The following is a 25,220-nucleotide window of genomic DNA, read 5'->3' on the forward strand; positions in this document are numbered from 1 at the left end:
TTTCCTTGTACGACTAAATCAACGGAGGCATTCTCTCACTCCATACCCTCTTCAATTTTCAAGCCCAGCATGTATTCTTCTCTGTTTAAACAAAAACCCCAGTGCATGTATCATCATATCCTTATATCAGAACTCGACGCCGATCTATATCGACCTCCACATCATCGTCAAGCTTCGGCGAGTTGTGCGTCGGGAGCAGGACTTCGATTACCAAACCCCTCTCGTGGGAGCCTAATCGACCTGCAAAAATTGTCAGGCAACCTCGTTGGTCTGGCCGGCGGCGATCTCCATGAACAAAGCCACCATGCTCTGCTGCTCCTTGGCTGACGCCGCCTCCATCTCTGGCACAATGGTGGCTCCACGTTCCTTGCAGAAACAGTACAAATGAGGGGGAGAGGGAGGGAGGTGCTTTTGGTCAAAGATCCAATAACCAAACGAATTTTATCTACTATTTTTTTTTTTTTGAATAAAGGGCCGGTGCGGCTGTCCTCCTTGATTAATGAAACTGCTGAATACAAGGAGGGGGAACATTAAGCCTAAACTCCTTATTACAATAAGCATCTAGTATACTTCCCTAAATAATATCATGAATCTCTACAGAAGATATGTATTCTAACAAGCACCAACTAGCAAAGAGTGCACTACTGACCGCTCTATTTGCTTTGACATGGCAGTGACATAACGGAAAAATAACTCGATATGTAATCTGATTACATCATAGCATAATTACCATAAACATAGCTTTCCTATTATGTTGCCGCAAGAGGATAGATCTGACGGCACTTAGCTTCACCCTGCCACTAGGAGGTAACAACCATTTGACGAAACAAGAAACTCGCTGCCTACCTAGAGTAGAGAAGACATTTTGAGTGCACACACATACACAAAGCCCGACTCGCCTTACACAACTAGTGTAGGAACTTATTGCTCGCAAAAAGCGCAATTGAACTAAATAAAATAAATAAATAACAATTTTAAAGAAAAAAACAGCTGAGGCAGGGTTCAAGAATGGAGCCCAAACCCAAACACTAGCAAGGAGATCATAGCCATGTAAGGCCCAGCCCAATTCAAGCCCAGCCCGTGCCAACCACGCATCTTCCCCGTCGCCCCACCTATGTCCGGCCGCCACTTCCAGCAAGCCTCCAATCAGATTTCCTGATGGTTGCTCCACCACCCTCATCCTCCAAATCCGAGCGAGTACACTCTGCATCATTCCAATTAGGCATGGCATTTAAACCCGTAACCCGCACGCTAAAAGCCCACACGAATCCGCCCGTTTATTAATCCGTGTTTAGAAAAGCCCGCACGCTAAAAACCCGCAAATTAACTCGCCATGCGTGCTGAACCCGTTAGAATCGGTTGGAACCCGTAAACTAAAAACAAAAAAACAAAACCCACAGCAACCTCCGCCTTTTTCTTTTCCCTCACCCAAAACCCAATTTTCTCCCTCTCATAGAGAGGTTTTGCATTTGTGCTTTTGTTGATGTGTGTGATTGTGTTCTGGATTTGTATGAATTTTATTTTTTGGGGTATGCGTTTGATTTCTTAAATGATATTTGGGTTTGATTTCTGCTGCTTCGGAATTCTACTTACTCTTGGGGGATGAATTAAGGTTTCTGGTTTGGTTTGATTTCAGTGTGGTCTAAGTTTTCAAAACTTTGCTCTCATACATATACACGGTTGTGTTGCTTTTGTTTGATTTATAGATTCTTCAATTAACTGTAGGATTCTGTTGGAGAAATCTGTCAATGTTGGTATAGTTCAATGAAAATATTCGCAAATAGGTTTGGATGTCTTCATTTGTTTGACAGATAATAAAGGACTTGTCATGCATCGGCGTTGCTCAACCTCTAAGCTAATGGTTCATTGAGGATCTGGATTGTAGGAATAAGATTGCGTATAAGTGACATGAAAATGTGAGATAGACAAATTTGAGATGAACCACGTATATATAGTAGCTGCATAAACACAACTAGAGAAATCAGATTCTTGAAGCTTTCATGACTGGCAATCAAACTTGATTGCTTTACTTGATGTTTCCAGTTTATATAGTTCAATACAAAGCTTCTTATACTGACGATATAATTAATCTACCTGTATCTCATTCTTTCACTCTCCTTGGATCCTTGCTCATCTTGTGAGCTTGGGGGCTAGTGTTTGGTTATAAGTGGATGATCAATTATATAATTTTGTTTGACATAAGCATGTGCCTTGCTTTTGTTTGTTCAATCGGATATCAAATTATATACATAAATTTCAATTGGTTACAATTGGTTTGAGAAAAAGTTTGAAAAAAAAATAAAAAAATCCGCTCAAGGCTCTGCGGGTCCAATGGGTTTGAAAAGAAAAAAAAATTATATTCACGGGTCTTAATTGGTTTTAACGGGTTCCAACGGGTAACCAGCAAACGCGACGGGTTTAGCCCACGAAACTCGTTAAGCTAACGAGTTCTTACCTTGTCAGCCCGTTAAAAACTCACACGGTACCTGCACTATACCCGCACGTTGCCAGGCCTGCTTCCAATCCAGATCGAACTGGAAACCCAAACCCAAGAAAGATCGGTGCCAAACCAGATCGAAACTGAAACACAGACTGCCCCAAATCGGATCCGCCTTCCACCAATCAGTTGAATCCGGCGACCATAAATAAACCCGATGACGACACCAGCATCCAACCCCACCTCCAAGAATCCGACCACGCCCACACAACAACCATGATCACCTCCCTCAAAACGCAGCGATCCATGTCGGAATCCTAACGATTGAGGACACCACTACCTCACAACAAGCCAGACAACACAACCCGTCTAACGACAGCGCCAGTGGGGTGAGCCGCCGGACGGAGAGTGGAAAAGTTTCTTCTAAACCCCAGAGCGAGTACATAGGGGAAGCTTATATTTTTTTATCTACCAATTATTTAGAAAAATAGTACTTACTTAAAAGAATTCCGATCGTTCAATTGCAGTTCCACGATAGCCAGAGAGATTCTATCTAGATCCGGCCGGTATATTAATTGGACGGCAATCTTTCGTTGACAATAGTAAACGCAAGCTAGTCGTGATAGACAATCGTTTGGTTGCTCTAAGAACCTTTTCAAGTTCGGCTCATCGTTCATGCGGCTAACTCAATGTTGGGCCTCTTTCTTCATTAAATTTTCACTGGGCCACTTGATCTTAAAAGATCGCTAGCCTAGAGTAAGTAATTGGGCTTTACATTAGTGCAACCCATGCATCTTCAAGAAAGATCAATATTACAGTATTCCCGGTCAAACTCTGAGTCTCTGCTGTAATGATTAATGAGCAACCACTGCTACACATTGCCGTTTGAGATTCAGGAAATTCAAGATTTAAATCATCCGAATAACCAGTAAAAATTTGAAGAATTTATATGAAAATTCACCAGGCAAACATAGTAAAATGATAGTACTAGGAGAGGGGCAAGCAAGGCCTGCAGGTGGGTACTTGGGGTACTTGGTTGGGATTCAAAATTATGACGACCTAAACTAGTATTTGTCCACAGAATGAGAATGCCCTTATATAAAACTGAAACAGGCTTTCAAGAACTGACTCTAGCCAGATTAGCTACCAGCTGGTGTTTCCCTTGACTTCTTCATAGTTTAGAAGAAGAAGTTGCAAGCTGAATAAGATCCTTCCTGAGAATCTTGCCAGATGGATTCTTCGGTACCGAAGCTATAAACGCCACTTTCCTAATCCTCTTGTACGGAGCCACCTGCATAATATCATTGATATAGCGCCAATTAGTAACAAACAAGCTAACAGATCGAGTACGTACAGAAATCATTACTTTAATTCTTTGATCAATATTGTAACAGAAAATGTTGTCCGGCCTGTTCTGTTTAAGTAAGTTTGTAGCAAACAAGCACTTGGCAGTAATCTGTAAACAAAAGACCAACCTGTTTCGCTATGAAGTCCATGACAGCCGTCTCCGATAAATTGCTTCCGGCTTTTCTTACCACATATGCCATCGGAAACTGCCCCACCTTTTCATCAGGAAATCTGATGGGAAAATCAACAAAACCATAAAATCAGTTGAGCTGATGAGGAAATGAGTACTGAAGTTGAAAATGTGATTCGTATCATTTGCTAGTTGGATATAGGAAATAAGCTTACGGTATAACAGCAGCATCAGCAATTTGGGGATGAGTGAGTAACAAAGCCTCCAATTCCGCTGGGGGCACCTATAGACATATTTTGGAAATTAAGATCCTCAATTTGTTTATTCTAAATTACTCAACACGTGATGAATACAAGTAAACAATATTCAACTCTGCGTGCCATGCGTTGTGCATATTATTATCCACTCACCTGAAATGCCTTGTATTTAATAAGCTCCTTCAACCTATCAACCACAAAGATGAATCCATCATCATCAATGTAACAAAGATCTCCGGTCCTCAACCATCCTTCCGTATCAAGCGTCGATGCAGTGGCGTCATTGTTGCAGAAGTATCCTGTTTGTATTGTACGTACCAAGGTTAATTCGTAATGCCTCTAAATAACTCGCGAGACTTTTCTAATCACAAATCATATGATCGAGCAGATAAAATATTGAACTGTCTTTCTCTCTGTCTAAACTATCAAATTAAACACATATAAACAAGCTCATCAAGCTTATCTAATGACAATCCCAATCCCTCAAACAAGGAGATTCCAATCCCCAGTTAAGACTAACGTGCAAATAAGGATGAGATTATTTTGCATATAGTTTTTAGTGGACAATAAGTAAGGTCATAATCTATTAGCAATCACAAAAGGACAGAATGAAACAGCTAAGCAATGTTAAGAAACCAGTCAACGGCGCCAATAGTGGCGGTAACCATACCTTTCATGATGGTGGGACCCTTGAGCCAAAGCTCACCGGTCTTATTGACCGTTAAAGCCTGGCCGCTGTCGGGGTCCACAATCTTGGCCTCCATGCTCGACGACAGCATCCCCGCCGTGCCGTACCTCCGGCTCTCCTCCAACGTGTCCGTCGAGGCTCCCAGCCCCGTTGACTCGGTCAAGCCGTACCCCTGTAGAATGCTGACCGCAGGAAACTTCTCCACGAACCCCTCAACCATTTCCTTGCCCAAGGGGGCCCCACCACACAGAACCAAGTGCAGCGAGCTCAGATCGTACTTGGCCTTTATCTGATCCGCGCCGTTAACCAGTGCCACCAAAATCGGCGGCACCAGGGGCAAGTAAGTAACTTTGTATTTACCAATCGCCGCAAGCATGTCGTGCATATCGAACTTGGAGAGAATGACGATGGTGGATCCTGACGTCAGGAAACCGGTGGCGAACGTCGCCAGGCCGTATATGTGGAACATCGGAACAGTGCAGAGGAACGTTTGCTCCTCCTCTTGTACTTGGGCGGCGAATCTCCCCAGGATGGTCACGACCGTCGCGATCAGGTTCCGGTGAGACGACACCACGCCTTTGCTGGCTCCTGTCGTTCCCGAAGAATAAAGCAGAGTCGCCGTGTCGTTTTGGTTCACTGTCTCCCTGTACCGACCTCCGGTGGGCGGCCTGTTCATCATCGCCGCCAGCGTCAACACTTTTTTACTGCTCCTAGTCTTAGCAGCTTGATCAGCACCGTCCATCAAGCTTATGTTATTGGAAGCGAACCCGGCGAGCTTAGGGAGTAGCTCCCGAGTTGTGAAGGCGAGGACGGGTTTCGAATCCGCGACCTGTTTAGTGATCTCGCGGGTGGTGTTGAGAGGGTTGGTGGTGGTTATGATGGCGCCGATGGACATGACGGCGAGGCAGACGACGGGGAAGAAGATTGAGTTGGGAGAGAGGAGGAGGATGACGTGGCCTTTTCGGATGCCCATGTCGGAGAGAGAGGAGGCGACGGAGTCGACTGCTCGCCAGAGTTGGGAGTAGGTGAGGTGGCGGCCGGTGGCGGCGTCGATGAAGGCGATGCGGCCGCGGTGAGCATGAGAGGAAATGAATGTGGTGACGTCGAGGGAGTCGTTGGGTGAGAGGGGGATTGGTTTGCGCTTGCTGTAGAAGATGGAGTTGGATTTGCAGAAGCCGCTTCTGGGATCGACGGCGGCGGCCGGAGACGGAGGTGCCATTGATCACGTGTGGCGGCTTCAATTCTGAGAATCAAAGTGGGGTGGTTTGCTTTTTTATTTGCTGCTGGTCCAAGTTGAAAGTGTGTGGTGGCTTTTTATGATGGATTGGATGGACGAATTATTGCTAATATGACTGTTCAATTTTCATCAGTATAGTCAAATGAGTTTCATGCCTATGAGGCTTTGATTGAGAGTTTGACACACGTGTAAACCATGCTTCGATCATCATCGGAGTGCCGACCAACGGCGAACGGCGTGACCCTTTGAGCTCCACCCCGAGTTTTCACCTCCGGTTAAAAGTAAAACAAAGTCTCCTGATGATTTACCATATTGGGTACTTAGGAATTTGGAAACATTCCTTTTTCATTCTTTTGAGTTTATTTTATTTTTTTATCCCTACCTCTACATTATCTTATTTTGAATCAGTACTACTATAAATAGAGGAATTTTTTTTTTTTTTTTTTTTGGTTTTTTGCTCCAAGAAAAGAAAAACTACAAAGAAAAGCCACAACAATAACCCCGCCCAGCTGATTCAAATGGAACACAGGGGACACGGAAATAGGGAGACAATGGAACCAGATCAAAGGAGTAGAACTTCGAAAACCTAAACCAGCCAGCTTGTCAGCCACAAAGTTGGCTTCTTGAAAAATATATCTAATGAAGTGGAACTTGGCTGCCAGACAAGCAATGTCATCAACTAGAAGCTTGATCCCCCAAGGAAGGGGGGTCTTCTTGAGAATGCAGTCAATAAGCAGCTTACAATCACCTTCCACCCAAATATTGAAATGTTGATTCAAACCATCTCTTAAGGCAGTAGCTTCTGCAATTAGAACTCCAGTATGACCAATTCTTCGAGCAGCCGCAATAAGATTACCATTAGAATCTCGAATACAAAAACCAGTCGAAGCAACACCATGCTTGACATAACCATCAAAGTTAAGTTTGACTTGATTATCATCGGGAGGATTCCATTTGATATGAAAGGATCGAGAGATTTTCTGTTTCGGAACCTAAACGATTAGCCAGCCAGTAGCTAGTTCCAAAATTAGCAGCCCCATAACAAGTTTGAGAAGGGGAAGGAACTAGCCGCCGAAAGACTAATCGGTTCCTAGTATTCCAAATAGACCAAGAGAGTAATAAAATTTGTTCAATAGTTGTAATCTCTACATTAGGATTATCAAAAAGATGCTGAATCCAATTCACAAAAGAATCTTGCCAAAAAATAGGAGTAAAGGGGAGTTGAGAGAGATTCTAAACATAAGAAGCAAATTAGGGACAATGCATAAAAATATGATCTAACGACTCAAGCTGGGAGAAGCAAAGAGGGCAGTCAGGAGGAATATTTGGATTAAAAGTAGAGAGTTTGTCTCTAGTTCTAAGCTTTTCTCTAAGTAAAATCCAATAGAAAATCTTGACTTTTCGAGGGATTCTAAGCTTCCAGAATCTATTAAGGAGAGGAGCTTTCGAATGAGCAGGACAGTGCTGAGCATGTAACCAAGTAGCACCCTTGATACTAAACTTACCAGAACTAGAAGGACCCCAGAAAAATTCATCTTGAATATTATTCAAAGGAATAGGAATAGCCAAAAAAATTTCAACAATATCCTGAGGCAAAACAGAAAGAAGATCATGAACTTTCCAAACATGATTATCAATAAATATAAAGCGGAAAAGGTAAAACCCAATTGAAGGACCAAAAGTTTATGCTTTCTCCGTTTCCCACAGACCATCTGATGCCTTGAAGCAATAAATTTCTAGCGTCCAAAATACCTTTCCAAGCTAAAGAGTTTGTAGATTTCTTTCTAACAAAAAAACAGTGATTAGTTCTAAGATACTTACAAGAGACAAGCTTAACCCACCAATTGTTGGGCTCTGTATGAAGTTGCTAGGGCAGCATTATAAAACCAAGCTGAGGGTCTAATACCAAGACCTCCAATTCGCTTCGGTAAACAAACCTGGTTCCAAGCAACCGGAGGAGTAGAGGAGTTCCAAAGAAAATCTCGACTTTCTCTATCAATTCTAGAAGTAATCTTAGCCGGGCATTTAAAACAAGATAAGACATGGTTGAGAATACCTGAAAGGTTGGATTGAATGAGTGTTAAGTTCACCTCCTCTAGAGAGCGTATGAGCTTTCCAACTTGCAAGCCTCTTCTGAATTTTTAAAATAAGCTCAGATGTATTAATAGGGTCCTTCCAGAAAATTATATTATATACTCCCAAATATTTACCAATAGTAGATTTATGAGTAATTCCTAAACACCAAGCAATGTCGCTTGACAACGTAAGAAATATTAGAAGAAAAGTATATTACTGACTTGTGGTAACTGATATGTTGTCTTGAAGCTTCTGCAAAGAGATTAAGCACTGAGAGAATATTCTTGGCAGCTATATGAGAGGCCTTACCAAAGATTAAACAGTCATCAGCAAACATTAAATTATAAATTCTAAACCCATGGTTCGAAGTCAGAGCCCCGACTTGGTTTCTTGGGTGTAGAGTAAGTTTATTGAAGTTTCTAATTAGAGGTTCCATAGCTAGAATGAAAAGATAAGGGGAAAGGGGATCGCCCTGCCTAAGGCCCCTGAACGGAGAAAAATTACCATAAGCAGTGCCATTTAGAAGAATAGAAAAAGAAACGGAAGTAAGACAGTTCTTAACTAAAGCTATCCACTTATCAGAGAAACCAAAAGCTTTGAGACACTGGAAAAGAAAATGCCAATTCAAGAAATCATAAGCTTTTTCTAAGTCTGTTTTAATAGCCATACAACCTTGATAACCTTTCTTCTAATTGAAAGAAGAGAAAAGCTCGTGTGCTATAAGAATATTATCATGGATTGATCAATCAGGTGCAAAGGCACCTTGGTTTTGCGAGATACACTTATCTAAGAGAGGTCGTAGTCTAGAAACAATGATTTTAGTAATGACTTTATAAGCAACATTGCAAAGAGAAATAGGTCTAAAATGATGCACAGTTTCTGGAGCTTTTGTTTTAGGAATTAAGACTATATTGGTTTTATTGATAAGACTTAAGTCCAAATTATTATTGAAGAAATCAAAGACAAGACTAAAAAGAGGGACTTTAACCTGATGCCAATAAGTATGATAGAAGATAGCATGCAAACCATCCGGACCCAGGGCCTTCAAAGGGCCAATGCTATGAATAGCTACATAGACTTCATTCAAAGTAACAGGAGCAGTAAGACCAGCATTATCGTCATTAGAAATGACAGGGTTAATACAAGAAATAAACTGTGAAAGAGAATCATGATGAGTAGAGGAACCAGAAAAACGCTTTTTGAAAGAATTAATGAGGATATTAGCAACTGCTTCTGGTGTGTCAAACTAGAAGCCATTATCATCTTTAATCCTAGAAATTAGATTCTTTTGCCTACGTAGACAAGCTTGAGTCTGAAATTTTTTTGTATTTTTATCACCACACTGAAGCCATTTAGTCTTAGCTCTCTGGGCCTAGAAAATCTCCTCATCCTTATAAAGATTATGCAATTCTATCGCAATTTGAGCTTATTGAAAGAATAAACTGTGGTCAATACCAAAATTAGGATGGTTTTGAAGATTCTGTAATTGAGTATGTAGATCTTTCATTATGCAGAAAAGATTACCGAAGGAAGAGAAGTTCCAATGCTTGGCAAGATGCTTAAAAGCATTGACTTTGGAAACAAAATTCTGAATAGCAATCCAGCAGTGGCAATTAGCCAAGAATTGTAGACAATATTGGAAAAATCTGGGTGTGAGAGCCACATTGCTTCTAACTTAAAAGATTTTCGTTTTTTAGTTAGAGTAAGATTGAGAGCAGACAAATAGGACCATGATCAGAATCATGAATAGGCATATTCGTAAGAGTAAGATAAGGAAACATAGAAAGTGCTTTACTATTAGCTACCACCCTATCTAACCTTTCATAGATTCTATTATCATTTTGTTGATTATTACACCAAGTGTAACAATTACCAGTAAAAGGAAGGGAAATAAGAGCAGCAGAGTTTAGGAACTTTCTAAAATTGATCATGTAACTATTAGCCAATCTTACACCACCAAGTTTCTCATCCAATGAGAGAACGTAATTAAAATCTCCCATAATAAATCAAGGAGAGTTATCATAACAATTTAACGACCCAATAAAGTATTCCATAAATCCAGTTGAAGTTCTTTGTGAGGATACATATACAGAAACGTAATAAACCAATTATCACCATTCTTAGGATTACTGAAAGAACAATGAATAAACCTGGGATGCACAAAAACAACAGAAAGATTAAAGTCGATTTCATTCCAAAACAAAATCAGGCCACCTGATTGTCCAACAGCAGGGCTACAACAAAACTTAGCAAAATAAAACTTAGTAGCTAGCCTCTCTACACCATCCTCATCTAATCTAGTATCTAGCAGGCAAAAAACATTAAGAGCAACTAAGGATGATAAGAAAGTGGCTTGAGGAAGAAAACCTTGCCGTGAATAGCCACGACAATTCCAACATAAGATTGTCATTGTGGACTATGAATATTAGAAGGTTCTGCATGAGAATCTTCAATGGAATCTCTGCCTCTCTTCTGAGGGCTTCTAAAAACTGGACCAGAGATGTCCTGATTCATGGGGTCTTCAGATAAATCTTGACTAGGCAACTGATTAGAAAGAGCAGGAGCAAACGACTCATTACCAGAGTCAGAATTTGCTTTAACATTGCCAGAAGAGTCTTGATCCACATTAGCCTCCTGATTGAAATCATATAAAGGGGGAAAAACCATGTTATCCTTATCAAGCGAATTCAGAATAGTCAGATATGGAGCCTTTTCAGGAACATAATCCAAATCAGGCTCTATAGAGGTATAACTAAGAGTAGATAAACCAGAAGCAACAGAATTCGACTCAAACGATATAATATCATTTGAGGATTGAATTAAATCTGAAACAGAGGAGGAAAAGCTTACCCCTTCAATTCAAACATCTGGTCTTCATCAGAGTCTGGAGCTAAATTAAGGTTATCCGCCAGATGAGCATTCTCATTGAACTGAAGAGGGTCATCTTGATTTGGGAAGATCATAGCTAGAGGAATGGGCTCCAAGGGATCGCCCTCATGCATCTGATGGTCTGGAATTGGATCAGGAACAAGAATGTGACCTGGATCTGGAGCAGGGTCTTGAACCGGATCATTTGCATGAGCTTGAGAATTATGAGCTTCTGAAACCACATCCCTGAATGAAACACCAGGGCGTCTAGTAGCTGGCTGTCTGGGAGAACGAGCATATAGATTAAAGCTGCAACGATGGACCTGCTGCCAATTGGAATTAGTATGGGAATTTGAATCTTCGTCTTGAAAGAAGGGGCCTCTAGCAGGGGAGTTAGGACCTCGAATATGCGGGAAGACCAGTAAGGTACCACTAGGGACTCGAGAAGCGGAATGTCCAACTACATTTGAGGAAGCGGGAATATTTTTAGTTGGGTTCACCAAAATATAAAGTGTCTATAATATTTTTATATGACTCACCAATCCCACTATGATTTTTAAAATAATGTATACATAACAAAATGTAAAATTGAAAAAGTAACTAAATCACCATTGAAAAAAAATTATTTTTTAGAAGACTTATTTTTTCGTTAACCTAACAATATTGTCCACAAGAAATGTGGCCATGTTGATAGTAATCAATAAGTTACAGCTCAATAACTTAAAAACATACATCATAACAACAAGAAGAAAAATATTTAGGTCCAAACTGATTTAGACATACCAACATTATACTAAAATAAAAGGGTGCGGCTATTGTCACCCTACAATTTTCTTAGTTCACCCTATAATCATTTAAATTATTAAAAGACTATATTACCAAAGTGCAAAATGAATAATAAGTACACTAATTTTCTAAAATTCAAATATGTAAGGAAAAATAAATACATAACTAATTAATTAAATACACATGCTACTTAATTTCTCATTTGATAACATTAGTCTTCATTTTCTCCACTCAAATGTAAATTTATTACTATTTTTCGTCTTTTTGTTGCCTTCTCATTGTTAATTCATTATTCAATTCATAAAACTATTAGTGTTAACTTCATCAAAATCTTTGCAATACCCTTTTTGAACACCAAAAGTGAAAAATTTAAAATACAAAAAAAAAAAAAAATCAATCTCTTCTTCATTGCTCATAGTTATTAACTTACTAATATTTTGATATGAATTGAAACAGAAGAACATTGAAATTGAAAGGAAAAAAATGGAAGTAAATTTGATTATGATTTTATTAGAAAACTTTAATATATTTTAGTTTTTTTTATTGTATAAATTAAATGAGAAATTTAAGTTTAAAAAAATCTTTTTTAAATGAATATATCTTATAAGGATATTTCTGGAAAGAAAAATGGATTAAATAAGTAAAATGGGGACTTCCAAAAATTAGTGAAGTTTTTGACACCAAAGACTACGCCTCTCTTTATAATAGTAGAGATAAGTTGAATACGCCTACAACAAAAGAAAGCAAATGTATTGACAGTCTCGTATCGTGGACACGTGATAGTAATAGTCTGGCAGAAGTCCACCTTCATGTTTTTTTAAGTGTGGACATTGTCAGAACAAAAAGAAAGCCCAACGAAATCATTTCAAGCGGGCCTCAAACCTTACGGGGCACCAATGGCACTAGAACAACAAAAGCCCAGAAACAGCCCATCTCCGCAAATCCACAAAGGGGGCAGTGATTCAGTGCGGCGTTGAAAAAGCAGCACGCACCAGCATTTGTGAAATCTGAATTGAGTGCAGAGAGGGAGAGAGAAACAAGAGAGAAGAAGATGGGAGGAGGACATGGAGATGGCATAACGTACAAGGGCGTTACCATCCATCAGCCGAAGCGGTGGCACAGTGTCACCGGAAAAGGCCTTTGCGCCGTCATGTGGTAAACCCTCAGCCGCTCACTTGAATGTTCTCTGCAGATATTGACCCACCTGTTATTACATCTTGCTCTTACACTTGTCTATGTTTTGCTTAGTTACAGAAAACCCATATTACTGCTTTTGTTCAAGTTTGTTGAATCACTATCGATCAAATTTCGTTCAATTCAATGTACTCTGTCATCTCGGATCTGCTGTTAATCTTTGGGCTATTATCTGTAATGTTTGCGGAATTTATCGTTTTGTTGGGAAGACAGGCGTGAGAGTAGAATGCTTGGAAAATAATTCATTCAATAAGCTAAGCTGAATTGCACAGGCTTTACTCTGGGTTGATGTTGTGTAATGGGATTTCTTACTATTCGCAACAATTGGATTGATGATTAGGCTAGTGGCCGTGTTAAAGTTGTTTTACAGCATAGAGAATAACAGTAAAGAGAGTTGTTTCACTACACTGTAAAGCTTATGCACCGAGTACTTGAAAACCTGAAGAGGACTTTGATGAATGTTTTTGCAATAAATGGGTTCATTGCTTTCTCCAAGTCCAGCACTAAGTTGTCCTATCTTTTTCTCTTGTTGTGAATTTTAGTGATCTCTATCCTAGCAATGGAGATAGATAGTGAATTTGTTTATGTGTCTTTCCCTCCTCTTCTCTTTATGTTTCTTTTTTTGGGCATAACATTGCATTTCTCCGCAGCTTACGGGTCTTGTTTAAACTTTGATGTCTCAGGTTTTGGGTACTTTACAGGGCCAAGCAAGATGGTCCTGTAGTGCTGGTAAGACCTTCTCTTTGTTTCACTTATCGTTGTTATGTGATATATTCATGGACTGACTTTCATATTGTGTTTTTTAGGGTTGGAGACATCCCTGGGAGGGCCATGATGATCATGGTCATGGGCATGATGAACATCATTAGGTACAATCTATCATTATATGCCTCAGCTTCCACTAGACAATTGCACATTGCATTTGTTTGTTTTCTTGATGTGATGCTTTATATTCTTTGATGAGTTGTGACATTTGGGAGAGAGAGTTTCGAACTTAAGAGCTCTTATTTTTAGTACAGAACAATTGGGTTACGTTTTCATACTGTTATGCAATGAGTCTATACATTTGTACTTTGGATTATGGTTATGCTTTCACACTGTTATGCAATGAGTCTATGCTGCTGTACTTAGAAGTAGCGACTAGCCCTAAGCCTTCAATGAAAGAATCTTTAGACACAAGGATCATGGTCCTATATAGGTTGGTCATAATCTAGGGTTAGTATGATTTATGCTTGTAGATTTTCTGATTGGGCCATGACCCTCTCTTGAAGTAGTGGCCTAATTGAGGTCCATGAGTCGGCGACGAGCGACCGTCATCTTGGTTGATTGTTAGCTTTTGTTTCAGACTCCCAAGTTTTAATGCCTTAATGAAAATGTCATATAAAATGAATGAATACTGAATGAACAAACTCATTTGTATTGTTTGCAGATCTCTTGTTGAAGAACCAAGAGTGGAAATCATCAAGGGATTTATTGTTGGGAGACTGGTGCAAATGTGATCGGAGCATCTTTGTTGATTTCTGTTTAATAAAGTGATTGTGAAAAAGAGTGTGATGGGCAGCTTATGTCCAGGACATCAAACTTTGTTTCAAAATGTTATAAATCATATTGTATGCTGTAAACAGATTGCGATGTTGAAAGTAGTTGGATTTGCTTTTGCTCTAGCTCTGATAATATTTCATTGCGTCTCTGCAACCCAATTGAGTGTTCACAAATCACAATGCTATCCACAGTTTTCAAGCATTCGTGTGGTGCTATTCTTTTGCATCCTTCGGAGTCTGGAGGTGCAGTTTATTGTAAGATTAGTAAAACTACAATAATGAATTGGGCAAAAGCAGTTTATCGTTAAAGAATCAAAGAATTGTTCACCAAAAGAAGTAAAAGAATCAGTAACATTAATTACTATTAATGGATCAAAGAATTAAAGAATCATTGGCTACAAAGTAACTAGCTAATTAACTAGTTGGTAAGGATGTTAAGAAGTGCAACTCTGGTGTCGATCAAGCGCCTGAACATGCACTCTAATTCAACTTGAAGATCTTGAATGGCAATCTCCACAGCATCCAACCTTGTATTCGCACTCTGAAGCGCCGTTGCATCGCATAGGTCATGTACTTTTTGGCTCTTTCCACACACAAACTTGGACATGAACTTGAAAGAAGTAGCGGTACTTCTACTAGTTGATTTTCCATCCAGCCAGGGAATGGAAATGAGAGACAGCAGAGTCTCCACAATGGAAACAGTGGTGACCCTCACTTGTCTTAGCACATCTACAACAAGCGTAAGGTTCTCGTCTATAGGGCAAATTTCTGAGCTAACGATGGAGGATTTGTTATTCATAGGACGTCCTTTCAAAGAATTCAAGCACTTGAGGGTCTCCTTCTTCAACTTGTTCCTATAGAAATTGTAGGCTGTCATTTTGCTCCCAATATCTTCTTCGCCGGAGCTGGTCACTCTACGTAAAGTGAACTGAAGGTCCTGGAGATGCTCTTTCACAAGCAAAAGAACGTCTTTCGAAATGCTGCACACATCCAACAGTCTCAGAGATGCTTCCGAGACTTCATGAACCCATTTTTCTTGACTGTTGAGGACCAGAGCTTGCTGGATGATGGGAGAGTGGAGAAGATCATTAGCAGAGTTGTGCAGGTTTCTCAGAGCTTCAAAGTTCAGGCCAGCCATATTCGAATAATTTGATTGAGCTAAGGGAGCTTGGAAATCAGCTAGAGCCTAGAGAATGTTGATGTTGAAGGGTTTGTAGGTGGATGATATAAGAAGAAGAAGCTAGCAGCACCGGCCTATATATATAAACGCTAGCCATATAAGTTAAATTAGAGATCTGAGATCTTGAAGAGGAAGAGAACCATGAAGAATCCTGTTGAGTACGGAAGCTAGTGACGGTAGCTATACAATTGGTAAACAGCTAGCTAACATATAATATTATTCATGCAAATTTGTCTGAATAATATCGAGGAGGAACCTTCCATGCATATAAAATACTAGTATTTTAGATAGCAAGAAAGTAGAAATATGGAGGCAAAGCAATATATGAAGCAGATATTGCTGTTGGTGATTAGACTTATAAGGATAATCATACATGCACGAGGGGGACTACGGCACAGGCCAGCCTGGTTTTAATTGCTAGAAACCAAGGAGACAAGATGTTGTAACAAATCAAGATTAGCTAAATATTAAGTCTTGATTAAGGAGCTTAATTTAACGGACGTGTTACGAAATGATCCACTTAACGACAAGTGTTCATATGGTTTTGTTTTCTCAACGTACGACATAGTACCTAGTGATTGATCAGAAGCTGAGACCAAAATCCACAGTTGCAGCAGTTGAAGGAACTTCACAGAAGTTCATGGAAACAGTTTTAGTCAAACATATAGTTACTGTACAAAATTAGGGAAATATTTATCAACGAATTTGGATTGTTGCTGCCATTGAGCCTCAAGACATTTCTGAAGCTTGATTAGGACATAGATAATCACATAGTTGGATAACTAATCATGAATGGAAATAAACTACTCCTGGCAGTATCCGAATTTCAATTACTTACCCCAAGGTCGCCAACCATGTAATTGAATCCGTAAAGAAATAGAGAACTCATTACTCACTTACTTTTGATTAGTATTGGAATAAGAAAGTTGACCCGAATGCATGGCTTTCCGAGTGTTTACCAACGTAAATGGAGTTGGAATGCGAGTGAGCTCTACATCCAAAAATAAATAAATTCTAAATTATTTATTTTTTTAGACCCAATCAAGAAGTGGGCAGCTCCACAATTTGTTCATCGAATTGAGGCCCAATAACAAATTCAGAGTACATTAGGCCCAATCTGTAAACATCAAGTGCCTAATGTACAAAATGAACTATTTTAAACACAAAAAATGAATCAATAATTTTTGAGGTCGGACAAAATGAATGGAAACGAAGAGACCACGTAGGTTCACAACCCAAGCAAAACAATCCAAACTCCTCATCTATGGTGTCCCAAGATCCAAGTGAAGAACTTGACCAAATACAAAATTCCAAGTGAAAAAAAAAAACAAAATATCAGAGCCCAAAATTTCCAGTTCCAAGCTAGCCACGACATGTACTTAAATACTTTCACGCCTCTTTCTCCCTATAAATAAAATTTTCATTTCTCTTCTCCACAATAACCAAATCATACGTCCACGGTATTCTCAAAAAAAGAAATCGTACGTCCACGATTTGCTGGTGGATTGGAAATTTTAGCTTCAATAATTTTGAAGAGATAACAGAAAAAAGAAACCAACACCCACCCAACCCATTTTCTCTGCAACCAAATCCATATCCATGGCTTCCACAACGAACCCTCTACTCTCTTCTAGCTTCTACGGCACTAAAATCCTCCACTCTCCTCCAACCCCCAAAACCACCAGATCATCAGCACCACTTCTTCCTCTTCCGTTCTTCTCCAAACGAAAGCTTGTAATTGCCAAAAATGAAGAACCCAATTCCGACTCCTTCAAATCCATCACATCCCAGGCCACTCTAGCTGGCTTGCTCTTTACTTCACTCACCACCCAACAAGCCCTCGCCGTAGACAACGTCACACCACCGTCACAGCCCGCCCCGCTGCTCCAGGCCCAGCCCACCAAGCCCAATTCCTCTCCCTTCTCTCAGAACCTCAACTTAACAGCACCAAAGCCACAACAGCAGTCCGTTACTGACCTCCCGGAAGGCAGCCAATGGCGTTACAGCGAGTTCTTGAACGCCGTGAAGAAGGGGAAGGTGGAGAGAGTCAGGTTCGCCAAAGAAGGCTCTGCTCTTCAGCTGACGGCGATTGACGGCCGTCGCGCCTCGGTGGTGGTCCCGAACGACCCGGACCTCATCGACATTCTGGCCATGAACGGCGTTGATATCTCCGTCTCCGAGGGAGACTCCGGAGGTGGGATATTCAACTTCATTGGGAATTTGCTGTTTCCGATAATCGCCTTCGCCGGATTGTTCTTCCTTTTCAGGCGGGGACAGGGAGGTCCGGGAGGACCCGGTGGCCTCGGTGGGCCCATGGACTTCGGAAGGTCCAAGTCCAAGTTCCAGGAGGTTCCAGAAACTGGAGTTACTTTCTCTGATGTTGCTGGAGCTGACCAGGCCAAGCTGGAGTTGCAGGAGGTTGTTGATTTCTTGAAGAACCCGGATAAGTACACTGCTCTTGGAGCTAAAATCCCAAAGGGGTGTCTTCTGGTGGGGCCACCCGGTACCGGAAAGACCCTTCTGGCTCGTGCCGTCGCCGGTGAGGCTGGCACGCCGTTCTTCTCGTGCGCAGCCTCGGAGTTCGTGGAGCTGTTTGTTGGAGTTGGGGCCTCGAGAGTGAGGGATTTGTTTGAGAAGGCAAAGTCGAAAGCGCCGTGCATTGTGTTCATTGATGAGATTGATGCAGTTGGGAGGCAGAGAGGGGCAGGAATGGGAGGTGGAAATGACGAGAGAGAACAGACTATTAATCAGTTGTTGACGGAGATGGATGGTTTTTCTGGTAATTCTGGTGTGATTGTGTTGGCGGCGACTAACAGGCCGGATGTTCTTGATTCAGCTCTGTTGAGGCCCGGAAGGTTTGACAGACAAGTAACCGTGGACAGGCCTGATGTTGCTGGGAGAGTTAAGATCCTGCAGGTTAGTTAACTCTATCAGTACAGTGAATTCAGTTGCCATTCTTTTTATTACTTTATAATATGCATATGACTAAAAACAGCAATTTTAGTGTAAGCTAGCATAAGTAGTTTAATGGGATTGTGGACTCTGCAACAAAGAAAAGTTAAATTACTATAATTTAGTAAAGGGAGTAAAACTAGTTGAAGAAGTACATATGCTGAACTAATCAAAGGCATCTCTGTGAATTCGATTAAATGCATTTACTTTAAGCATGATTGTAGACGATAGTGTGTGTGGACTCTGCAATGTTGTGAGGTTAAAAATTTGCGAGAATGAATCTTGCTGTATATATCCATATGCTAAGTAGAGCACGCACTTTTTAATGGCAGGTGCACTCCAGAGGGAAGGCACTGGCAAAGGATGTGGACTTTGAAAAGATTGCAAGAAGAACGCCTGGTTTCACAGGAGCAGATCTACAGAACCTGATGAACGAAGCTGCCATTCTTGCAGCCAGACGTGAGCTCAAGGAAATAAGCAAAGATGAGATAGCTGATGCTCTGGAGCGAATCATTGCCGGACCAGAGAAGAAAAATGCTGTAGTCTCGGAGGAGAAGAAGAAATTAGTTGCTTACCATGGTATATAGAATTATAAAAAACTTATCCCATCCAATAACTAATGTTTTTGCAATTATTTGGTATGGAGTGCTTAATTATGTATTACGATTTTCCTTTGCAGAGGCTGGGCATGCTCTTGTTGGTGCCTTGATGCCGGAATATGATCCTGTAGCCAAGATATCCATCATCCCCCGTGGCCAAGCAGGTGGTCTAACCTTCTTTGCTCCAAGTGAAGAGAGACTCGAGTCTGGACTGTACAGCAGAAGCTACCTGGAGAATCAAATGGCTGTTGCCCTTGGAGGAAGGTTAGTTAAACAACTCTTTCGTCTTTTACCTCTAATGCCCTGAGCAGCACAAAAGAAACGAAAATCTTTTCAAAATTCCTTTCTGAGTTTGGGCTGTATTGATAATCTAGTGTATAATATAATTCTCACCCTCATTTTGCCATTGCAGGGTGGCTGAAGAAGTCATCTTTGGTCAGGCGAATGTGACAACAGGAGCATCAAATGACTTCATGCAAGTTTCAAGGGTGGCAAGGCAGATGGTCGAGAGATTTGGATTCAGCAAAAAGATCGGACAAGTTGCGGTTGGTAGTTCAGGTGGCAATCCCTTCTTAGGTCAACAGGTAAAGCAGTGCCCTCGAATTTAAGCAATTGCCTTTCTTCATCTTATCATCTACATGGAAATTCTTCTATTACTTTGCCCATGGGATGCATGATAATTGTGCGCTAGTGCCTTTACTGATGATTTATATACATTTTAATTGCAGATGTCATCCCAAAAAGATTACTCCATGGCGACCGCTGATATCGTGGATGCAGAGGTGAGGGAGCTGGTAGAGAAAGCTTACAAAAGGGCCACGGAGATCGTCACAACCCACATTGACATCCTCCACAAGTTGGCCAACCTCCTGATAGAGAAGGAAAGTGTAGATGGTGAAGAATTCATGAGCCTCTTTATTGATGGAAAGGCTGAGCTTTATGTCTCATAATTGGGCAATTGAAACTAAATTCATGTATCATTACTCGGCGTAAAAATGTTGTATTATAAGTTTCAAATACACACGTACAGGTTAATCAATTATTTAATCAAATTAGGGAAAAAAATATAGCACAGTACTTGATGCAGAAGAAAAGAAAAAAGTCGACTTGAAATTTTTGGATTGAAACAACTCTCCCTTTTTCTATTGTACATAACCCTACATGTTTCGTTACAACAACAGGTATATCAGCTTCAATACAACAATAAATGATTTTGGTGGCAGTGGTATTACGAAAACAAATAATTACAAGGCATTTTTATAGATCATCTCCCTCTTTGTTGTCTTTTTTCTTCAAGCGCAGCAGCCTCATTCAGCATGTCAGCTGCATCCTTGTGCATGTCTAGTTTGGCAAGAGCAACTGCCTGCATGTAAAATGCCGTAGACCAGTCGGGGTAGACACATTGCGCTTGCATTGCATCTCGGAGGGCAGCATCTGGTTGATCACAAAGGAGATGGCAAAGACTTCTTCGTGCATAGACAGTTGGAGAAACCATGGTCCCGACGTCTATAAACTGCAAAAATAAAAATAAAAAATAAATCAACTACAGCGGGGCAGGGGCATGCATCCTCACAATTGAGACTTCATTCATTAGTACAGAAATGAAGTGCCCCAGCTCCTTGTGGCACGAAAATGTTAAACAGGGCAAGAAATGGAGTCCTCTAACTCCTTATGAGATGCTACAATCTGCGTACGTTTCAGCATACATACCTGAGAATAACTGTCTATGGCAGATTTAAAATCTTTGTCACGAAATGCCAAGTCTCCGCGCTTTCTTGCATCCAACATATCTTTCATTTGCTGAGTCCATTCTTGGAAAGACAACTAAAACAAAGACAAAAAGGTTCAGTAAGGAATCAGATAAGCATGAGAACTTACATTTGCACAATTTAATTACCTCATTGGTTCCTTCATCATCTTTGTAGTGTGTCATTACCAAAATCTGATGGATAGCTGTCAGGTCCATCCTTGAACAGGCATCACCCATGGCAGAAAGAGGGTGTTGTGGAGTCGGAGGTGCTTCCTCGTGCTTTGGAATTCCCAGCATCACATATGATGGAACCTGCATCATCATCGTAAAAGTAATGCTGCTTAAGCCTCTTTTGGAAAATACATAGGTATGTAAAATTGCTTGGGGGAACAGAATAAGTCTAGGAAGGAGTGAGAATATGCAACAGAAAGCATGATAAAGATCTACAACATCGTTGAAGTAAACTTTATGAAAATTTAGTTGCAGTACTTTTGGTTGACAATATTGGTTATGATAATGAAAAATGCATTATTTTAACAGATAGAAGATAGCATATACTTGAAAAGCACGAGGGAAGAAGGCAAGAATACTTACATCAGATTTATTTTGCAGTGGGGCAAGTGTTGAAGCAAGGTCTTTGGTATTTGGCCGCTCCCTAGGTTCATATTGCAAACATCGTGAAGCAAGATCAAAAACCACAGTTGCCTCTTCAGTTGAAAAATTACCCTCTAGATGTGAATCCATTAAGAGAAGAATGTTTCTACCCCGAATCATATCAAGAGCCTGCATAGACACAAACATCAATATAAATTTATAGATATTTTGTTTGCCCAGCCTTTACAACAAAATTACATGTTTAAGAAAAACTAAAAGAATATTCTTCGAAACGTTCTTCAACATCAGTGTTATGAATGACGAACCAACTTCATATCGAGTAACAAAGATATTTATTTTAGTCCATGACTTGGTGGCTATAATAAAAGTCAACTAATGTGTCCAACTATGAGCGATTCATATTCAACTTTATTTTCAATCACACAATGAGGAAAAACAAGGGCCCCTTTGATGCCATGTACTAAACATTTCTGAGAAAGAGGCATTTTAACAAACAACTCAACTCCTCTGTTACCATACCGACTCTGGACTTCTGCATAACTAAGCCAAAAGCATGCACTTTGGCTATTTGATTATGGGCCACCACACTGACAAACTGTAAAACAACTGCATGATGTTGTAAAATACTTACATGACTTGGAGGTATGTGCTTCCCACTGAGAAGATCTAAAAGGACGGTCCCAAAACTGAAGGTAACACTTTCTGGAGTCACCCTTCCTGCAGCATACACAATTAAAGTTGGTATGGGAAGCACTTACCAAAGTAGTTCTTCAGCCAGAAAGAATTTCATACAACAGCCCGGGCAGTGTAAATTACCACATGTATCATGCTAAGTCTTAAGCAGGACATTTATTACACATATACTAGTAATGGCACATCACAGAAACTTTCAAAACTACGGGCAAGGGTGGACTACACTCTCATATCTGATTCTTCAAATAATCTGAGTCATTGCATCAGTCTGGATTTAGTTTACCATTCCTAATAATCAAAGATATCCCTAATCATTAAGATTTTCATTTCAAGGCTTTATGTCTACTAATACAATTGGATATCTTACATACTTGATATTGCAGAAACATCCAACCCCCTAATTGATAAGTAATGGTAAACATCCAAGACTGAAACGATCTTTCTTAATGATGCTTTCAGTGATGCTGTTTGTAATGCATTAAGTAACATCAATCACAACAATGAAAAAGATTGTCTAATAAATAGTAAGCAGAATAGAAACATAACTTATACACATTGAAGTAAGAAGATAAGCACATACCATTTTTAAGATATTCAGGAGGAGTATAGGCGAGATTAGTGCTATAACTTTTTCCATCCCTGCTGTTTCTCATCAACCCAAAACAAGAAAGCCGAGGATCACCATTCTGCCAAGATCATCCACAACATTACCACATTGATCTCATATAAACCATGTAATCTACAGATGACATATTTTAATGCCTACTTAAGAAACCAAAATTTGAAAAGATGTGATAAAATCATTTTTACTCTTGGCTAAAACTATTATATATTCAAGCTTAAGGAAATAAGATTTAAGATCACACCTCATCAAAGAGAACCCTGTACGCATTTAAATCATGGTACAACGGACGGCATTGACTACTGCAATAATCCAATGCTTCAGCAATGGATAGAGCAACTCTTAATCGCATGGCCCACTCAATGGTCTGATTTTCCCCTGTCAAGAAAGTGTAAACTCAATGTATATCCACAGAAAGAACTCTACCAAAAAAAAGAATCACCGGGCCAAACGTTAAAAATAATAGGGCAAAGGAGAGAAAGTTATATCTTTTGGCGCCGACAAGCCTATCTTGCCAGATTAAACTTTTTATGGCTTTCCACATATTAACAGTATACTGATATTTACTCAATATCAAGGCCCCGCCCCAGAGCTCAATTCTGAATTTACTAACTTGATCCAATGCAATGCTCCTCCAACTAGAGTACTAGACAAACTGAATCTCTCATCATGAATGAATTCAAGAAAAATTGTATAACAAAGTCATTGAGGGATAGAAGCCAGGTTATACAACACATTACTACTAATAAATAAATAAGGAGAAAACATACAGTGAAAGAGATGTTTAGCAAGAGTATCGTTGGGCATGTACTCGGCCACCAGCAGCCTCTCGTCGCCGTCGCAGCAATATCCAATCAAATTGGCAAGCCTCTTGTGCCTCAGCTTCCCTACTCCCCAAGCTTCATCCTGAACACCAATACCAAATTATAAAAAAAATTAAAATTAAAATTAAATTTGGAAAATGAAAAATGAGAGAGCTGGCGTACGGCGAATTGTTTGGGGTCAGGCCAGGCCAGTTTGGTAAATTTCTTGACGGCGATCCAGCGGCGGTTGTTGTTATTCTGGAGGCGGCCCTTGTAGACGACATTGGGGGCTTTCTCGCCGCTCTCGGAGACGATGAAGTCAGAGCTGAAGTTGTTCGTCGCCGTTTTCAGCTCCCCCAGCGAGAACTCCGAGAATCCCGGCTCCGTGACGGCGTCGTTTCCGTTGGACAATTCCGGCGGACCGTTCGCAAACGACGTGGCGTTAAACGCCGAGGCCGCGCTCTTGTTCTGCTGCTGCTGTCGGTTGTTCTTCTCTTCTTTCGTTTGCCGCCGGAGCCGTCGTGGTAAAAACGAGGACTCGCAGCAGCCCATAACTCGGCCGAGTCGACTCACTTCCCCGCCTTCCCCAGCTCCTCGTTGTCCTCAACAATCATAGAGAGCAGAGCAGAGTAGAGCAGAGAGAGAGAGAGAGAGGGAGAGTTATGTAAATTCACACAGAGGGAAGGAAGAGAATCCAAGTAGTGAGCTTTCTTCTCCCTCTCATTGCACAATTTCAATGCGTTTTCCCTGCCTCTCTGTTACCTCTAAGTCTCCAACTTTTGGAGGGTCCTTTTTAGATTTGTGAAAGGGGATATTCTGGTAATTCTCCGGTTCGCACCAACCAGCCACAGTACCGGACCAACGTCTCTAAAATTGATTAGCTTTTTGGGCAAAATGATCAACAGCAGGAGGGGGGGGGCACAAAAATAACGTCAAACCTCATGGACACAGGCTGGCCGCTCGTATCTAATATGTTAGAAACTTAGAACAACATAACATCATTTAGCTCAACACCAATTGGCCCGGCTTCCATTAAATAACAGCCTTCTTCTTCTTCTTTGAGCAAGATTAATCGCTCTCACACTTCAAGTTGTTTGAAATAGATTGTTTTGAGCAAGATTAACCGCTCTCAGACAGATTTTTATTTTTATTTTTTTAATCTGTTACAGGTTTTTTTTGTTTTGTTTATCCGGTTGTGGTAGAAAAATACTTCAGTTATGTTTGTGAGTTGGTAGCATACTCACCTAGTCAATATTCAGATCGAGGCACGATGATATTTTAGCAAAATTAGATTAATCTCTTGCTGTAGATGCACGAACTCAAAAACTCTCAAACATACTAGCCACAAACTGATGAGACTTGAGACCCAAACGCTACAAATAAGAGTTTCATGTTAGACCTCTCAATCAACCTTATCTTTGTGAGAAATTTTTCTATCATGCTTA

The 25,220-nt window shown here is 40.5% G+C and overlaps 6 protein-coding genes across 6 annotated transcripts; 2 read left to right on the top strand and 4 right to left on the bottom strand.

Annotated features, from left to right (window-relative positions):
- Positions 1 to 3,264: 3,264 nt before the first annotated feature.
- LOC112170142 (4-coumarate--CoA ligase-like 5) lies at positions 3,265 to 6,200 on the bottom strand. The gene is made up of 5 exons (XM_024307314.2): positions 4,842 to 6,200; positions 4,325 to 4,470; positions 4,130 to 4,197; positions 3,913 to 4,015; positions 3,265 to 3,728 (listed from the first exon to the last, which is right to left on the bottom strand). The coding sequence occupies exons 1-5, from the start codon at positions 6,076 to 6,078 to the stop codon at positions 3,609 to 3,611; spliced, it is 1,674 nt and encodes a 557-aa protein (XP_024163082.1). The 5' UTR covers positions 6,079 to 6,200; the 3' UTR covers positions 3,265 to 3,608.
- Positions 6,201 to 10,235: 4,035 nt separating this feature from the next.
- On the bottom strand, positions 10,236 to 11,726 carry LOC112171750. Its single transcript, XM_024308884.2, has 3 exons — positions 11,700 to 11,726; positions 11,023 to 11,555; positions 10,236 to 10,806 (listed from the first exon to the last, which is right to left on the bottom strand). The coding sequence occupies exons 1-3, from the start codon at positions 11,724 to 11,726 to the stop codon at positions 10,683 to 10,685; spliced, it is 684 nt and encodes a 227-aa protein (XP_024164652.1). The 3' UTR covers positions 10,236 to 10,682.
- A 1,077-nt stretch (positions 11,727 to 12,803) lies between these two features.
- Positions 12,804 to 14,696, top strand: LOC112170147 (NADH dehydrogenase [ubiquinone] 1 beta subcomplex subunit 2). The gene is made up of 4 exons (XM_024307318.2): positions 12,804 to 12,981; positions 13,704 to 13,749; positions 13,827 to 13,889; positions 14,450 to 14,696. The coding sequence occupies exons 1-3, from the start codon at positions 12,878 to 12,880 to the stop codon at positions 13,887 to 13,889; spliced, it is 213 nt and encodes a 70-aa protein (XP_024163086.1). The 5' UTR covers positions 12,804 to 12,877; the 3' UTR covers positions 14,450 to 14,696.
- Positions 14,697 to 14,979: 283 nt separating this feature from the next.
- LOC112171751 lies at positions 14,980 to 15,699 on the bottom strand. The gene has a single exon (XM_024308885.1). It carries the CDS (start codon positions 15,697 to 15,699, stop codon positions 14,980 to 14,982), a length of 720 nt encoding a protein of 239 aa, XP_024164653.1.
- A 1,641-nt stretch (positions 15,700 to 17,340) lies between these two features.
- Positions 17,341 to 20,386, top strand: LOC112173454 (ATP-dependent zinc metalloprotease FTSH, chloroplastic). The gene is made up of 5 exons (XM_024311085.2): positions 17,341 to 18,657; positions 19,026 to 19,272; positions 19,373 to 19,556; positions 19,705 to 19,876; positions 20,021 to 20,386. Exons 1-5 carry the CDS (start codon positions 17,341 to 17,343, stop codon positions 20,240 to 20,242), a joined length of 2,142 nt encoding a protein of 713 aa, XP_024166853.1. The 3' UTR covers positions 20,243 to 20,386.
- Positions 20,384 to 24,827, bottom strand: LOC112173455 (serine/threonine-protein kinase BSK1). The gene is made up of 9 exons (XM_024311086.2): positions 23,959 to 24,827; positions 23,743 to 23,878; positions 23,217 to 23,350; positions 22,931 to 23,036; positions 22,289 to 22,374; positions 21,637 to 21,825; positions 21,190 to 21,354; positions 21,003 to 21,116; positions 20,384 to 20,805 (listed from the first exon to the last, which is right to left on the bottom strand). The coding sequence occupies exons 1-9, from the start codon at positions 24,325 to 24,327 to the stop codon at positions 20,557 to 20,559; spliced, it is 1,548 nt and encodes a 515-aa protein (XP_024166854.1). The 5' UTR covers positions 24,328 to 24,827; the 3' UTR covers positions 20,384 to 20,556.
- Between the last annotated feature and the right edge of the window lie 393 nt (positions 24,828 to 25,220).

Source organism: Rosa chinensis, chromosome 6 (genome assembly GCF_002994745.2).
Source record: "Rosa chinensis cultivar Old Blush chromosome 6, RchiOBHm-V2, whole genome shotgun sequence".
Classification (NCBI taxonomy): Eukaryota; Viridiplantae; Streptophyta; class Magnoliopsida; order Rosales; family Rosaceae; genus Rosa; species Rosa chinensis.

Bases quoted from the DNA above. Each gene is read 5' to 3' on its own strand.
- LOC112170147 (XM_024307318.2), top strand. From the start codon at position 12,878: ATGGGAGGAGGACATGGAGATGGCATAACGTACAAGGGCGTTACCATC. The intron at 12,982-13,703 runs GTAAACCCTCAG...TTGATGTCTCAG, and splicing joins GGCCTTTGCGCCGTCATGTG to GTTTTGGGTACTTTACAGGG. The intron at 13,750-13,826 runs GTAAGACCTTCT...TGTGTTTTTTAG, and splicing joins AAGATGGTCCTGTAGTGCTG to GGTTGGAGACATCCCTGGGA.
- LOC112171751 (XM_024308885.1), bottom strand. From the start codon at position 15,699: ATGGCTGGCCTGAACTTTGAAGCTCTGAGAAACCTGCACAACTCTGCT.
- LOC112173454 (XM_024311085.2), top strand. From the start codon at position 17,341: ATGGCTTCCACAACGAACCCTCTACTCTCTTCTAGCTTCTACGGCACT. The intron at 19,557-19,704 runs GTTAGTTAAACA...TTGCCATTGCAG, and splicing joins GCTGTTGCCCTTGGAGGAAG to GGTGGCTGAAGAAGTCATCT. The intron at 19,877-20,020 runs GTAAAGCAGTGC...TTTTAATTGCAG, and splicing joins ATCCCTTCTTAGGTCAACAG to ATGTCATCCCAAAAAGATTA.
- LOC112173455 (XM_024311086.2), bottom strand. From the start codon at position 24,327: ATGGGCTGCTGCGAGTCCTCGTTTTTACCACGACGGCTCCGGCGGCAA. The intron at 21,117-21,189 runs GTAATTAAATTG...TCTTTGTTTTAG, and splicing joins ATGATGAAGGAACCAATGAG to TTGTCTTTCCAAGAATGGAC. The intron at 20,806-21,002 runs GTATGTATGCTG...TTATTTTTGCAG, and splicing joins CCATAGACAGTTATTCTCAG to TTTATAGACGTCGGGACCAT.
- LOC112171750 (XM_024308884.2), bottom strand. From the start codon at position 11,726: ATGGCCACATTTCTTGTGGACAATATT. The intron at 11,556-11,699 runs GTTAGGTTAACG...AAAATATTATAG, and splicing joins CATTTCTTGTGGACAATATT to ACACTTTATATTTTGGTGAA. The intron at 10,807-11,022 runs GTAAGCTTTTCC...GATTTCAATCAG, and splicing joins CAGATGTTTGAATTGAAGGG to GAGGCTAATGTGGATCAAGA.
- LOC112170142 (XM_024307314.2), bottom strand. From the start codon at position 6,078: ATGGCACCTCCGTCTCCGGCCGCCGCCGTCGATCCCAGAAGCGGCTTC. The intron at 4,471-4,841 runs GTATGGTTACCG...CAATACAAACAG, and splicing joins GGGTCCCACCATCATGAAAG to GATACTTCTGCAACAATGAC. The intron at 4,016-4,129 runs GTAAGCTTATTT...TTTTCCCATCAG, and splicing joins GCTGATGCTGCTGTTATACC to ATTTCCTGATGAAAAGGTGG.